Below are 15,270 nucleotides of genomic sequence, written 5' to 3' on the forward strand. Positions count from 1 at the left end.
AACAAAGCTTTATTTTTATGTCCTTATTTCCTTTCACACCTCATTCCTCAGTTTATGAGCTAGTTCACTTTTTAAACCCCTGTGAGAATCATTTTCATCTGAAAATTGTTGTGGAACTGTGAACTAATATCAAAACTGTTTCTTTTTGCCTTTTGCAGGTAAGGTGATGTTCTTTCTTATCATTTCACTGTGACCCTAAAAGGTGAGCAGACATCTCATTTACTCTTACAATGACACGTGAAGCTAATCCTCATTAAGACTTTTCCCAACACTGGTACTCAAAAGCACTCACACCTACTGCATACGTTATTAATCTGTTATTGATTGTCTCTGAAATCCTGTTTTCATGTGTTTCACACACTGACTGCTGTGTACATGGTTGGATTTTTTTTATACTTGAAGAAAGAACAGAGGCATTTGCAGATGTTGGAGGACTCTGATCTGCTAGCCAGACTATTCACAATAAAGTGAGAATAGAATAGGAGCTTTACTGAAGGCAATGGTTAGTCATCTGGAACAAATTCTCTCAGAGCAACTCATCTGAACAGAACATTCTAGAAAGAGATTATTGCTCTAACACAAACTTTAGACGTGTACATACATGATAAAAGCGTAAATCATGTTGACAGAACCCCCTGAGGAGAGAGCTGAATTCGTTCTTGACATGTTGTCCTCTGAAATATACTGGATTGCAAAGTCATGCTTTTTTTTGTCTGGAATATGGTGGCCATAATTATCACAGACTAGGTTGCCAATCTAGTAGAGGTTATTAGTTTTGGCCTGCTTTCTGAAACATGTACCGTTCTTTTAATCGTTTTATCCAATGGTTTTTGCAAGCAATGCCTGTGTTGGATTGTGTGTCATGGTCACTGGCATTACAGTGATTGGTTGTTTTATTTAAAAATTGCTGACACAGAAGTGTCTTAGTCATAAACCACATGCAAAGTTACCCTTTAGTAGAATGTAGTCTGTTTAGATGTATTGTACTCTGTTGCATGGAAAAAATATTTTTTTGCATGATCCAGTTAATCATACAATAGAAATGCCCCATTATATGCTGTACTCGATAGTGTAAACTATACATTATGTACACTGATGATGTAATTGATTGGTTTCCTCACCACACCTTGTGCTATACTGTATGATAAGCCCAGTTTAAACACTATAGCCATATCGCAGTATATTTATTCATGCTAGTAACACTAGGGTGGAGAATGCTAGATTTCTCTGTGGAAGTTGAGCAGAACAGATCAAGCTGTGTTTAGCAAATAAAAAGAGAGATTTGGTGGAACTTTGAAAATGCTAGGCTGGGTTGAAATGTTCTGCATTATGAACTGATCATCCTTTGATATGATGGGCGAGGTTTTGGCGTGATTCAGTTTGGAAGTTGTTTTTTTTCTGCCCTGCATGCAAAACTCTGTAATCTCAGAGGATGAGAATGCAAATGACTTTGTGTCCCTGTTTGACATTTTATATGTATGTTAGAATGCCATCTAATTCTCGCGCTGTTAAATGAAAAGGAAGATTTCAACGTAAATCTATAAAGGTGTGTCAATTTTTAAGGAAGTACTGGATATGCCTGTGGATAAATTGTCTAATGTTTATCCAATGTTTATGGAAATCTTATTGACATTGTGACTGCTCCCGGGAGTACTTTACACTGTGAAATACCACACCTGCAACTACTGTTGAGCCTGCATTTACTGAATGCATTTACCCACAATTACCTGAGATGGGTGTGTCTGTTTAATCTGAGGCAGAATGTCTACAGAAGTACAGCAGGGACCAGGGAAAACAAGATAATCATCTGAGCTCTTATCATGTTAAAGCTTAAGAGGTTTCACTTTAGTTAACCTTAAAGCAGATAATCTGTACAACAATGGGGTATCAGTGGGTTATTCTCATACATGTATGTATGTATGTATACTCATACAGTCAGCTGCAGAATTATTGGCACCTTTCTAGAAATGATTAATATTAACCAAAGATAAATATTAAACACAAAGATTATTTTTTTTTACTAAACATTTACTTTCTTATTTTCTCTTTATTTCCTTTTTATTACTATCTAAAGAATGTTTTGAATGATGACAAAATGATTAATCCCTTTAAGTGTTTGTGTATTATTTATTAAATAAATCTATTTTTTAAGATGTATCTATAAACTGTTGGTTATAAATACTGATACTGCAAAATAGTACATAACCTCTGTTCTCTCTTCACCCAACTGGTATGGGATCATTGCTATAGCTGTTCTTATAAATGCTGCCTTTAACACATTTTCTCCTCCTGGCTTCTGTGCTATAAGAGTATAAGCCTCATAAAACTGATATTCTTCATCTCAGGACATGATTAAGCTGCGAGCAATGTGTTGAGCAATACCTAAGTACACTACAGGGAGATGTTAACCCTAAGCCCTGAAAGTGTGAGTGATACTTAAAGTTGATTTGGAATGGAAAGCGACTGATTGCAAATTATTTCCCATTAAAACCCTTCTAGCCTTAAAGAAGAAGGAATGTAACTGAATCATTTGCTCCAGAAGAGGGCACTTTATGGGTAAAGTTTTCTTATAAATCACTTTTATTCAGTATAAGTTTGCTTGGCTGACTTTGTGTGTGTGGGTGTGTGTGTGCGTGTGTGTGGGTGTGTGCATGTGTGTGTGTATTTGTGTATGTGGCCTTGTGAGCATTTTCGGTGTGTTCAGAGAAGGTGAGGAATTTGCTAGTCAGTTATCAGAACGTCTAAAAATAAGATCCAAGGTTCTGACACAAATTTACAGCGTTGGTGTCAGTAAGCTATCATATGTCAGCTTTGCTTTGCCGTTGCCAGGCGCAACAGCGGTGTTCCTCTTACCCCAGTCCAGTGCAGGCAGCGTATTTGCCCAACCGACGGCTTCTGACTCATGTTCCTATAGCAACCACAGGAGCTGCCTAAACACACCCTGCTGTGGCTCAACACTTTCTGACTCACCGGCCAAACATTTAAAGTGCTTTGTGGTGTTTCTTAAACACCAGTCCTACTCTGTTCTTGATATTATTTGTCTCTTTTAGAGCATTTCCATTTACATTGTATTGATTACTCTTGATGTGTTAGACAGATGTGAAACCCAAACCTTGGTCTGTGTTGATTCAGCCTGTGTTGTGTGTAAACACCTCTGGTGTGTGTCTCTGGGTGGCGCAAACGGCCCAATCCCATACCGGTTGCCTGGCATTCTCTTCTCCGGCCATTTTCTGTCCTGTCGGCCATCCCACTCACTCATTTGTAAGGCGGTTTTGAGCTTGTAAAATGGAGGCAAACACATTACAACCTTTGTCTAGTCTACAGTCGCTGCATCTAATTTTCCTTTAGCTTGGCTTATAGTTGTTATTTTATATTGAGCAGCTCTAAATGACTATGAACACCCTGTTTGGTAGTGCAATCAACTGGGAGGTTTAAGTGCAGTCGTTAACATAAGCTTCCACCTAGAGCTGGGAAATATGATAAATAAAATTTATTCTGAGATATATTCCAACACAATAAACTTTTTCGCTTTATTTATGAAACTGCTCAAGTTTTAAAATTTTGACTACGTCTCAACTGATGCATATCATTTGTCGTAGAAAAGTATCATGACATAATGTTTTTGTCATATGGCCCAACCCTACTCCATCCTCAAACACGTGGCCATGTTTAAACTCGAGATGGAGAGGAATGTACACAGATATGCTTGGCATAGCACATTTGAAACATATGGAGTGCAGATTTCTTTGCCATAGACCATTTTTTTGGCGACAACATCAGCTTTCACTTCCTGAAAAGAAAGTGGTACACTTCATTAAAGCAGCAGTTTGTGACAGTAGTAAATAACAGACTCATTGTGCGGTTTCTATAGTAATAACATTTGTGTGTAACACTGAATGATATGGCAACCGTTTCTGTACAACATTTTCTCTCTAAATTTCTAGCTTAAAGTCACTGTACTGGGTGAGAGTATATTTTGTTGTCTTATACCAGAAGTTTTACTCTTAGTCCACATTTTATATCTTGCTTTAAGTCTGAGTTGCTAAGTGTGCAGTGGCCCTGACTCTGAAATGCCTTCCTTTGTGTTTATTTTTCTCCCACGATTTTTTTTTAAATACTTTGTCTCAGTCACTGCTTTCTAAATTTGTTATTGTAATTGAACAATGCAGTCAGTGTTTGTGAAACTGTGCTGTGGTGTTAGTAGATGTATGGATTTTAGTAGAATAGAAAGGGCAGGGGGTCTGGACAGATTTATGGAGTCCATGCATTTGTGTGTTTGTGGGAAGAGGAAGAAAAGAAGCTCTTGTTTTTTTTTCTCAGTATCCCCTCCCGTTTTTATCAACCTGCCCCTGGTTTCTCTCCCATCAAACAGATTTTAGACAGGCTGGTGTGGTAGGAACGACTTGGTACCATCAGTACAGGGCGTTGGTGGTGGTCTTGGTGTGGGAGAGAGTTTATCAAGGCACTTTGATCTACAGCACTGAGTATGGGTGATATTCTAGGAGATCGTTTCTGGCGCAGCAGCAAAAAAGGTAGGAAGAGAATTTGGAGTTTTGGATCTGTTGTTGAGTTTCTGTGAATAATGGTAGCTGGTGAAGGAGGAAAGATCACCACTGAAAACACACCTTACAAGTCGGATGAAATCCTCAATATTTAAATTAATGCGTTTATTTATTCTTGCAATTAAGCCATCTTTTGCTTAGTTCATCTGCAAGTCTGGAACCTTCAGTAATTTCATCTCCCATGGATCTCAGGCATCAAATATTCAGAAGGCCCAGACTGATTGATTGATTGAGAGCAGATTTTTTCTCACTGCTTAGTTTGAGTTAGAGGAGTGCCACATCTTTCCTGCTTTGTGCACTGGCCTCCATTCACCACAGCCTTTCTCCGAGGCTCCCTCAAGGGGAAGCTGGAAAAGTTAGGACTGTTTCACATTCCCCCTAACCTCATATGAGATCCAACTTCTGGAGCTGTTTACTGCATACAAAGCATTTTGTGTGTGTGTGTGTGTGTGTGTGCACGTACTATTGTTGTATGCACGCCATGTACCAGCAACCAGCAAAGCTGAGATTCATTAGTAAGAGTGGATTAGCCAAGAACACATAAAACTTGGATGCGAAATAAATCATGAAAAGACATAGTTTTTCCACAGTAGTGTAATAAAAGATAAGAGAATTAGGATATACAGGTCCTATGTGCTTAGGTGTGGTTGCAATTTTGGGAGAATGAGGAGAAACAAAGAAGGGAAGTGAGAGAGTGACTGGATGAGTGTAGGTCTGAAACAGTAAGGAATGACTTGTGACTTTGTATTTCTTTCCATTCTGGAAAAAGAGAAGTTGATGTGACCAGTGACTCATGTTGTGGAGAACACAGCAGAGGCTTGTGATTTTTATTTGATGCATTGCATCATTTTTTACTATTTTTCCATATGTGCTATAGCAGTGGAAGGCTCTAAGTGGCTGTTATTACTTCCTGTCTACTAATGCTGGACAGAAATGTGCACAGTGGTTTATGTGGTCCTCCACTCAAATGTCGAAATATTAAATAAAAAAACGCAGAACTCTCCTAAAAGCCTGCATTTAAGTTGCATCCTTAACTGTAAAACCTTGCTGGTCTGCTTGTGTTAATGCAAGAGCACAAGTAACTCCTCATATGTAAATGACCATATAATGGTGATATCCTAGCATATGATATCATTATAAACACAAAGGTATACATTTGTCCTCATGCCAGTAATTTAGTAGACATTTCTTGTTTTGCACTTGTTTAGATTAAGGTTTAAACACTCATGTAAAACATTAGTAACATCAGCATGGTTATATGATCATGTTGCTAAAAAGAAGAAACAATATCACTGTGTCTCATTTGCATTCGTCTGTGTTGTCTTACTTTTCAGTTTCAGTTAAATTTTAGCCTGCTTTGCATGTCTGTACCCTCTTACCAGGTCCTGGTTTTAGTTCTGTGTATCCAGAGTTGTGCACAGAAAGTTGTTTTTTTATTTTTTTCATCTCTGGTCATGACAGACCTCTCCCACTATTATTTCTGTTTGTATTCTGTTTATATCAGTCCACACCTCTAGCTGTATTTTCTAGGCTGTCCAGGGTTGTGCTACAGGTCAATTCTCTTAGGTCTTTTAGCCTGAGCTTTGAAAATATCAACATACTGACTTGTTCCGCTTGTCTTGCCACACCCTTGCCTTGCTACACCCAAGTATATCTAATCATTTGGTCTTTTATGCATGATAGGAAAATGCTTAATACTCAATACTATTTTCTCACCGTTTACATTTTTTAAAATCCATTTTCTCTCAGCTGTGTCATTAGGTAATTACCACTCATTAGTTAGCTCTCGTTGAACACACAGCAGCTGTCAGCTGTTCCTCAGAGACACCACATCTTTTCAAACTGCTGCACATCACAAGGGCAGCTAAATGTAGAGTTAAACACTAACTGCCCCTTCCACTTAGACAGGTTCATAGACATCCACAAAATTGCTAGGCTTCTTGAACATTCAGCCTCAAGCTGTGGCAACATTGAACAACAGAGTGAACATTTTTTGTTGTGCCATTCTGGAGCTTTTTAAACCATTTAAATTGGTGCAAGTATAAGTTTTTAAGTATGTGTTTCAGTCTACAAACCCCATTGTGTTATTATTTATTCTGAGGAAGGTGTGTTTAGTGACCTTCTCATTTTACTCAGCAGGAGAGTATGGCTGGTAATAGGAAAGGTTAATAGGTCAACAAGGGTCAGAGAAGCCTATAAAGAACACAAGTGCATGAATTTCAGGCATTTAGTGCATGCTGTGGTGAAGGTGATATACGAGTGAGCCAGTACCGCAGTTGTTCTGAGCGTTCTGCACTCTACTGAAGTAAAAGCACAGGAAACTAAAGACAATGTTTTATGAGGGCCTCAGAGTGGGTGAACTTTTTTGAAACGCATTTTGAAAACCACCATATTATTGCACATTTTCTATTGTATAGTACAAACCAGGATGTTTTGTATTTGTGATGCAGAAGCTGAAAGATCAGCTTTGTCACCAAAACTATTTTAAATGCAACCTTTACCATATATAGGGTCTGTATTTTTACTGATCCAGGACTGGTAGAATTGCAGGAAAAATAAGTTAAATAAGGTTAGGGTTAGTTTCAGCTACTGGTGCTGATGACAGCACTTTTGCTCTTAAGAGTTCAGAACCTATTCACTCATCAGTAAAATGTACTTGGAAGCAGATCTTTTTCTTCTTAGTTTACTTTTTAAAAGCTAATTGATCCAATATATGAATTCTGAGTTTAATTTCTGTGTGAAATTTCCTAACACATGCAAAGCCAGAACATGATTAATGTAATTAAGTGTCATTTCTAACGTGTACTCAGGGGAAACACAGAAATAACGTATCTAAATAATGTAATCAAAATGAAAGTAAGAGCTGAATGCATTATAATTTGCATTGGTGAATTTTGCAAGTCATATCATGCAAATCTGTGAAGCTTTTTGTGTTTAACTCTAAAAGAAGGTCTGTTGTTCAAAAAGGTTTATATTATATCTATACACAAGAGAAAAACACCTCCAACGAAACAGTTTGCCCGTTGGTTAAGTGTGAAAGATGATTTCAGACCAGTCGTTAAAGTATACACAGTATTAAACCCTGTGTCCCTAGAAATAATAAATTAAACCTGTGTGACTTATTAAATATTTGCCAAGAATGCAAAACAGTCTATGTTCACAAGCTCTTTCTAGACAAATAAAAGCAAAGTACCTGTGATTATTCAACATTTCCTTTGGAACATGCTCTATAGAGTTTAGAGTGTGTTTAAATGATCGGAAAAATCATAATTCAGCTTTTTCCACACAATCTATGAAAATCCTCAAAATGATTGATTGCTAATATAATAAGAGCTTCACTCTAATTACATCCCAGCTGCTGGAATCCTTCAGTTGTTGCTGGTGTACACCAAACTGTCCCAGGAGAAATGCATAGCCTTTACAGTAGGCAGGGTAGCAGTCCTCCAGACGCAGCAGTGACGCATCTGTTCCAGGATGTCGGGGATCTTATGTTCACTGTACTACTAGAAGACACTAACTATGTGGGTTGCATTTCTTCTATGCTAATATAAATCATAAAAAAAGGATATGACCCTCTCAAACATTTTTCCTTAGAGTTAGATCATGATGGTAGTTTTTTGACCGCTTACTCAATCCTTCAACTTGACCTTAATTGCAAAGAAATTCTCTGGAAATTCTGGAAAACACAATACCCAGAGGATAATGTGAAACACTAACCCGAGCTCAGGATCCAACCTGGACTGTGGAGCTGTGACTCATTTGTAGGATATGCAGTTCACATTTTACATTTATCCAGTGTAATGGTTATAAGTGTCTGCAACTCAGAAGATACTTATAGTAGAATCTTCAAGAATGATGTGTAGCCAGTGGTCTGCATATCATCTTTATGTGCATAGTGTCCTTGTGGGTTTCTTTTCCTTTTTCCTTGCGAAAAAGTGTAACATGTTCAGTCTTATCTACATTTCTTAACATGCATGGCCTCACTACCCTGAAACATGCCTTGAAGGGGAAAAAGTGCTAGTTACTGCAAATCCATTTACTTGAACGGTGTGGCCCCTTTTGAAATAGTTTTTTCGTGTGCTTAGTTATGACCTGTCAGGCTAAGAATGTGTGAAATGCTTGTTAGGGGTGTGTTACAGCTCACCTGTGTGACCAGTTTTATTCAGAAGCATCTCATTATGCTGTACTCTGTACAATAGGATTTTAAAATTGCGAAAATGTAAAACAAATATGTTCCCAATATAAATATTATATAAAAATACTTCCATTACATTTAACATATCCTGCTTTATTCTGCCTTCCCAGCTGCTTTACGGACAATGAAATGGACAATGTATTGTTAGACTGAGCCTATTTTTGTATTTCCTGATAAAGTTTGTTAATAATAGTTTATCACCATATAGAGATGTCATCTGAGAGCTCGCTGCAGGACTGGTTCTTCAAAATAATGCAGCTATATTTTGATGATATGCTTTAAAGATAATGTATCGACAAAATATAGCTTCTTTTCTTAGAGAAAGAACTAGTCATTCAGCCGGGTGTATGAAAGAATATAATTAGAGCTGCTATGGTGGAGGTGTGTAATTACACTAAGCTGAATTTAAGAGGTAGGATGGGTTAAAGGTCTTTTGTTAGGTGGTGAAGCATTTTCCTGCTGCTATCTAGTTATATATTCTGAACAACTCAAATAGATAAAAACTGTTTTATTGATCTGTGCTGTTTTTGCTTGACATTTTCATTTAATTGTCCAATTACTAAACTGATTAAATGTGTAATTTGGACTGCTTCATGTGCCAATGCAAACTTACTCTGCCTTTCAGCACCTTTCAGAGTGACAGATAAATGGAGAGACAGATGTAAAGAGCAGAATTTATCAAGGGGTGTGAAACTGAATATCTTGTTTCGAGTTGCTAAGAAAGGTTAGCTCCAATGGACAGGTCTTTATTTAGTGGTGTGTCTCATAAGCAATTTGAGTTCGCCGGCTATATTGAGGAAGTAGAATTCTTTAGTCGTTCTTTCAACCTGTTGCATCACTTAAAGCAACTACCATGATCACTTATCAAAAATTATTAGTGAATTAACATGTTTGTTATGTGCACAAAAGTTTGCAGTATGGTTCACAGCTCATGCATGAAGCATATCTAAAAGTAATCACCAGGAGGAAATGGTAAGAAATATTATCAGGGATGGCACTGATCCAGTTCTTTAGCGCTGTCGCTAAAAGTTTTTTACTCATTTGTTTGCATATAATTCTTCATGTTACCTGTATAAGTAGAATCTTATCTATTAACTGAGAGCTGACACCCTTACATTTATACAGGCTTTGCAGTTGAATCACTCATTTGTATACCTTTTTTTCCAGGAAAGACTGTAGTAAGTTGCTGTGGGGCAAAAGTCTCGTCACATGATATAGAATGTGTAAACCTGGTTAACTGAGAGTGGGTGTGAATGACTGGTGTTTCTTTCTAATATAGTATGCCTAAAGGTAGCCTCCCTTCTCTTAGTCTCATTGCTCATTGGCTAGTGCACTCTGTGCTAGTGTAAGAAAATCTGACACACCAGGGAGTGTTTATACGGATCGGTTGTACAAGTGTGGGGCCGACTACACGTAGTCCTTGTCCTGCATGCATTCAGGCAAGACTGTGATATACCTCTACATTTTTGCTTAAACTTTTCTTTTTCCTTTTTCAAATCTTGACATCTTTTCTCTAATTGATGTTAGTATTTTTGTTGAATCTTTTCACGTTTTATTTCTGGAGTTTTTGGTTTTGCTAATTCAGTCTGACCACATTGTTAATAGTCAGCGTGTGGAACATTTGGCTAATAGTGCTCCTTTTTTTTCTGTGAGAGAGAGGTAGGAGGGGCAAAGTAGTGTGCAGTACTGTCTCACTCTCTGTTGCACACACCCCCTCTCTCTGTCATTGCTGGTCTGCCAGTCCAGTTCCTTTCACTTCCAAGCAAGGCAGTGCACAGGAGGGAAAGGATTTTCCTTTGAGTTTGCTTTTGGAGGTTTTTTTCATTCTTTGAGAAGACTGACCTGCTCTCTAAGGACTTGAGAGTTGAACAAGACGGAGGACACCCACATTCAGGACAATTTTTTTTTTTCACACATTCTTTTCTTTCAATTGAAAGCACGTGGCAGCCGGCTCTGCCACTGCGCCCTTCTACAGAGAGCAGAGTGAGTCATTGAGTAATTTGTCCGTCCTTGTTTAGTGGTCGGCATATTTCTGTTTATTCAAGCTCTGCGAAGCAGATTAAGGAAGCACGATGGTTGCTGGAATGTTGATGCCTCTGGACAACCTGAGGGCCATTTATGAAAGGCTGTTCCGTGATGGTGTAATGGTGGCCAAGAAAGACAAGCGCCCTCAGACAAAGCACCCCGAGATACCAGGGGTGGGAAACCTACAGGTGATTAGAGCAATGGGCTCCTTGAAATCCAGAGGGTTTGTAAGGGAGACTTTTGCTTGGCGGCATTTCTATTGGTATCTTACTAATGAAGGTATTGTGTACCTGCGTGACTACCTTCATCTGCCACCTGAGATTGTGCCCACCCCATTGCAGAGAGTGCGACGGCCAGCTGCTACCTTGTCCATCGTCCAGAAGGCTGCACGTGTGCAGACAGTAGAGGGTCCAACTTCATATGTTTCTAAACCAGGAAGGGCAGGTGCAGAGAGCCAGGAGGCTCTGTTGGAAAGGCAAGGGTACCGTCACAGAAGGATGCAAACTGAAGAGGAGGCAATGCCCAGTGAGAAAACATCAAGGTTTAGAGGACGTCCAATTACTGTTGATTACAGCAAATCCAAGGCACCATGGGAATCTAGGGACCAAGTCCAGTCCATGTTTCAAGGTGATCAAGGCCTAGACCACAGTGTTAAGAAGAAGATTACCACAGTTTCCCATCAGCCACCTGCTAAAATCAGCAGTGCGACATCTTTGGTACAGAGAATGTCTGAGAGTTACAAGGGACCCAGTGAGGCATCTCTAATTAAAAATACACCAAAGACCATGGAACTGCCAGCCCGGATTGCTGTTACTGCTGAAACTGTTGCAGTCGCAGCTTCCATGTCCACTAGCAAAGCAGTTAAACCCAAAGAAGAAGAAAGTATTAAAGCTACCACAGAACTCATCAATACCAAGACAGCCAAAGACATCACTATGCCGCCTAAATCTAAAGAACAAGTGGAACAAACCCTGAAAGTGACCAAGACTAAGAATATTCAGGAGCATTCAGTCAAGGAGAAAATGCCTGAAAATACAAAAACATGCATCTCCATAATATCATCTACTCCTCAGCCAGTGGAACTGAAGCCAGTCACTAAAGTAACACAGGAAACCATCATTAGCAAGCCAGCCAAAGATGCCCATGTACCCCCTTTTGATAAAGGACAAATGGAAAAATCACAAAAAGTGTCCAAGATCAAGAATATTCAGGAGCATCCAGTGAAAAAGGAAATTCCCCAAAATACGAAAACCTATCAGGAACCCATCACTAGAGAGTTACCCAAGGATGTCTCTTTGTCTTCTCATTCTATTACACTAGTGGAAAAAACACTGAAAGTAACAGAGACCCAGAATGTTAAGGAGCATCCAGCTAAAGAGAAAATATCCAAAAATACAGAAACATCTATCTCTATATCATCCACTTCTACTGTTCCACAGACAGTGGAATTAAAGCCAGAAATTAAAAGCTCACCGGAACCTGAATCTAGCAACCAGGCCAAGGATGCCTCTGTGATTCCTTTTAAAAAACAAGTGAAAGTTGCTGAGACCAAGAAGGAACAGGAGCATCCAGTCAAGGATGACATGCCCAAAAATGCAGAAATGTGCATCCCCGCAACAACTATTGAGCCAGTAGACTTGAAGGCTAAGTCTAAAGTTTCTCAGGATGTCATTATTAGTGAGGCAGCCAAGGAGGCCTCAGTGCCCCTTTCCTCTAAAAAGCAAGTGGAAAAAACTGTTAAAGTGACCAAGACCAAGAATATTCAGAAGGATCCAGCCAAGGATGAAATGACCAAAAATACAGAAACCTATGTCTCTACATCATCCACATGTACTTTTCAGCCGGTGGAATTGACAGCTAAAGCCACTCAGGAACTCGTCACTATTGAGCCACCCAAGGATGCCTCGATCTCTCCTCAATCTAAAAAACAAGAGGGAAAATCACTGAAAGTGGCCAAGACTAAGAGTTCTCTGGAGCATCTAGTTAAGGATGAAGTGCCTGAAAATAAAGAAACAAATATATCCAAGTCAGCTTCTAGTGTTCAGGAACTGAAGGCACAGACAAAAGATGTACCTGTTTTGGATACAAGTGAAAATACAAAGGAAATAAAGGAGAAAGATGACACTGACAAATCTTTATGTTCAGCAGTAACATGTGTGTCCAAAACAAACAAAGACACAACAGTTGTAAATGATGTGGTTGATTTTGTTAAAGAAAAGGCTGAGGTATGTCTTGTGCAGCAAACTTCTGGTGCATCTTTGGAGGAACAGACCAGTAACGTTGTTGCGGAATCAGCCATACCACAAGCAGCACCTTTGACTGTCAAAACAGGCAATGTTCAGAAGAGTAAGAAGTCACAGAAGAAATCTAGTGTTAAAGAGACAAACAGAGACACCCAAATGGCATCCAAAGAAATCAAGCCAGTTCAAGTAAATGATCCAAAAGAGAAAGAAATTCCTTCTCAGGAATCATCCATCACTGTTATCAAGACAGAAAGTAAATTGCTTAAGCATGACATCAAACCAGTTCTTGAAATTTCAGATGCAGCTGCTGTTGAACAAGTGAAAGAGGTTATTATGCATGAAGAAATAAAAGTTGTAACCAAGCATCAAATGACATCAGTCCAACAAATACCACCATCAGTAAAGCTATTTGAAGAAACAGAGGCTAAAGATTTGATGAATGAAGCACCGGTACCACCAAAGGCTTCAAGAAGAAAAAAGAAAAAGCAGACTGCTGCTGACAAACAAGCTCCATCATCAGAAATCAGTGCAGCTGAGGAAATGGTGACAACCCAGGCTGCAGTGAAAATTCATCCCAACCAGGGCTCTGAACCAATTGCAATAAGTGAATCTTCTAAAATCTGCTCTGAAGAAAGCAGCCAGATAGCAGCTGTACACAGTGAGGCCCCTATACACAAAGGGGAGGTGGAGCCAACTCAGCCCTCTGCTGAAAAAATAAAACGGGAGGTTCTGAAAGGAAAAACATCCTCCTCACAGCAACTGAGGGAAGCACCCACAGCCGAAGCGTCAGCAACAACCCAGGCCGGCCCCTACCCTGAGCACGGGGAGCCTCCCAGTGTTGCTCAACATTTAGCTGCTCCTGACACGCACAGCACAGGAGAGAAGCAAAAAGTGCTCTCTGTGAGCAAGGCCATACAAAAGCCTGTCACCACTGGCCCTCTCTCTGCTGAGGAGAAACAAGTTTTATCTGAAGACGAAGCTGCCATGCGGAAAAAGATAGTTGTAGTGGAGGAGGTGGTTGAGGTGCAGCAGCAGATTGCTACCCCGGGTGCAGAAGGAAGCCAACCTGTTGTTCCACCGGCAGCTGAGATTCCAGGAGACGACCTGGACTATGATGTTTTAGAGGAGCTGGCTAAAGAGCGTGCTGTCTTTCAGAGTCCTGTCAAAGAGGTCGCCTGGGACCATTCTCTGGATGAGCCAGAGCCTAAAACCTTCCCAAACTTCATTGAAGGTAGAGTAAAAACTCTTCATTCCTTCCTGTGCATGTGTAATGCCACTGCCACTGAGTTCCTCTGTGGGAGGGTCAGTGTGGCTAGTTGTCATAAGGTGTGTCCTCATCTGGTCAAAAGCTTAGCTACAATATATAAGGGACAGTTCAGTATATGCACTGTTCCTGCAAGTGAATTAACTTTTTTAAACGAAAAGTAATAAATTCTCATTGAAAACTGATAACTTGTTGCATTCAAAGTATTGCTATGAAGAAAAACTTCCACACGCTTTTTGTAACTGCTGTCATTCCCAGTTGATGTTCTGTTTAAAATGGGTGTGTATGGAGCAGCATGCAGAGTTTAGAACTGAGACACTACAGTCTGATGAGTGAATCAATTGAATCTTGAATTGAAACTTATTTTATTATTATTATTATTATTATTATTATTATTATTATGGTCACCACTTTGTAATACTCTTGTGCTTACTAAAGGTTTGCACAATCAACCTGTTTGTCTAGTTTAGAGTTATCCAATGGATATGAAGAGCGTTTAATAAAATGTTTTCCTGGCACTTATCCATACCACATCCACACCCAAAAATATCAGGTTGATAGGTTGGATCCATCATAAGGCTGTAAATTGCTTGCTGTGTGATTTATAGTTAGGTCTTATACTGCAGTTTTTAAAAGAAAGGCATTTAAGCTCGATTTGAAAAAAGGCTGAAGCAGATTTGCAGCACTAAATGTTGTGCAGGAATCTCTTCCTACTTTCTCTGTCTCATACCGGAAATGACCCAACCCTTCACTCATCCTGAAGAAAGGTATTAAAGCCTCCAGCTTTGCTGTGCTGTAAGATTATCACTGCACAGGAGACTATTGTGCTTTCAGCAATCTTTTACCCTGTTTTAGGAAGCTTGTGTGTTTGGCCCCATCTTGGTCTATGATCAGTGGTTTCTGGTTTCAAAGTCAGACATGCAGGATATCATGCTTCTGTTGTCCCCAATGCATACCGCTTAGCACAAATAAAATCAATGA

At 39.4% G+C, this 15,270-nt stretch overlaps 1 protein-coding gene across 3 annotated transcripts in view; it reads left to right on the forward strand.

The window, feature by feature from the left end:
* plecb (plectin b) overlaps positions 1–15,270 on the forward strand; it is a 104,685-nt gene that overhangs the window by 39,365 nt on the left and 50,050 nt on the right. Inside the window, exon 1 of one of the 3 annotated variants that reach the window (XM_058395557.1) lies at positions 10,486–14,256. The exons of the other annotated variants lie outside the window; for them this stretch is intronic. Within the exon in view, the coding sequence (XP_058251540.1) occupies positions 10,830–14,256 (3,427 nt within the window). The 5' untranslated portion in view covers positions 10,486–10,829. Of the gene's footprint in view, positions 1–10,485; positions 14,257–15,270 lie in introns of those variants that run through there. 3 annotated transcript variants of the gene reach the window in all.

The sequence above is a fragment of the Hemibagrus wyckioides genome, linkage group LG01, assembly GCF_019097595.1.
Source record: "Hemibagrus wyckioides isolate EC202008001 linkage group LG01, SWU_Hwy_1.0, whole genome shotgun sequence".
Lineage (NCBI taxonomy): Eukaryota > Metazoa > Chordata > Actinopteri > Siluriformes > Bagridae > Hemibagrus > Hemibagrus wyckioides.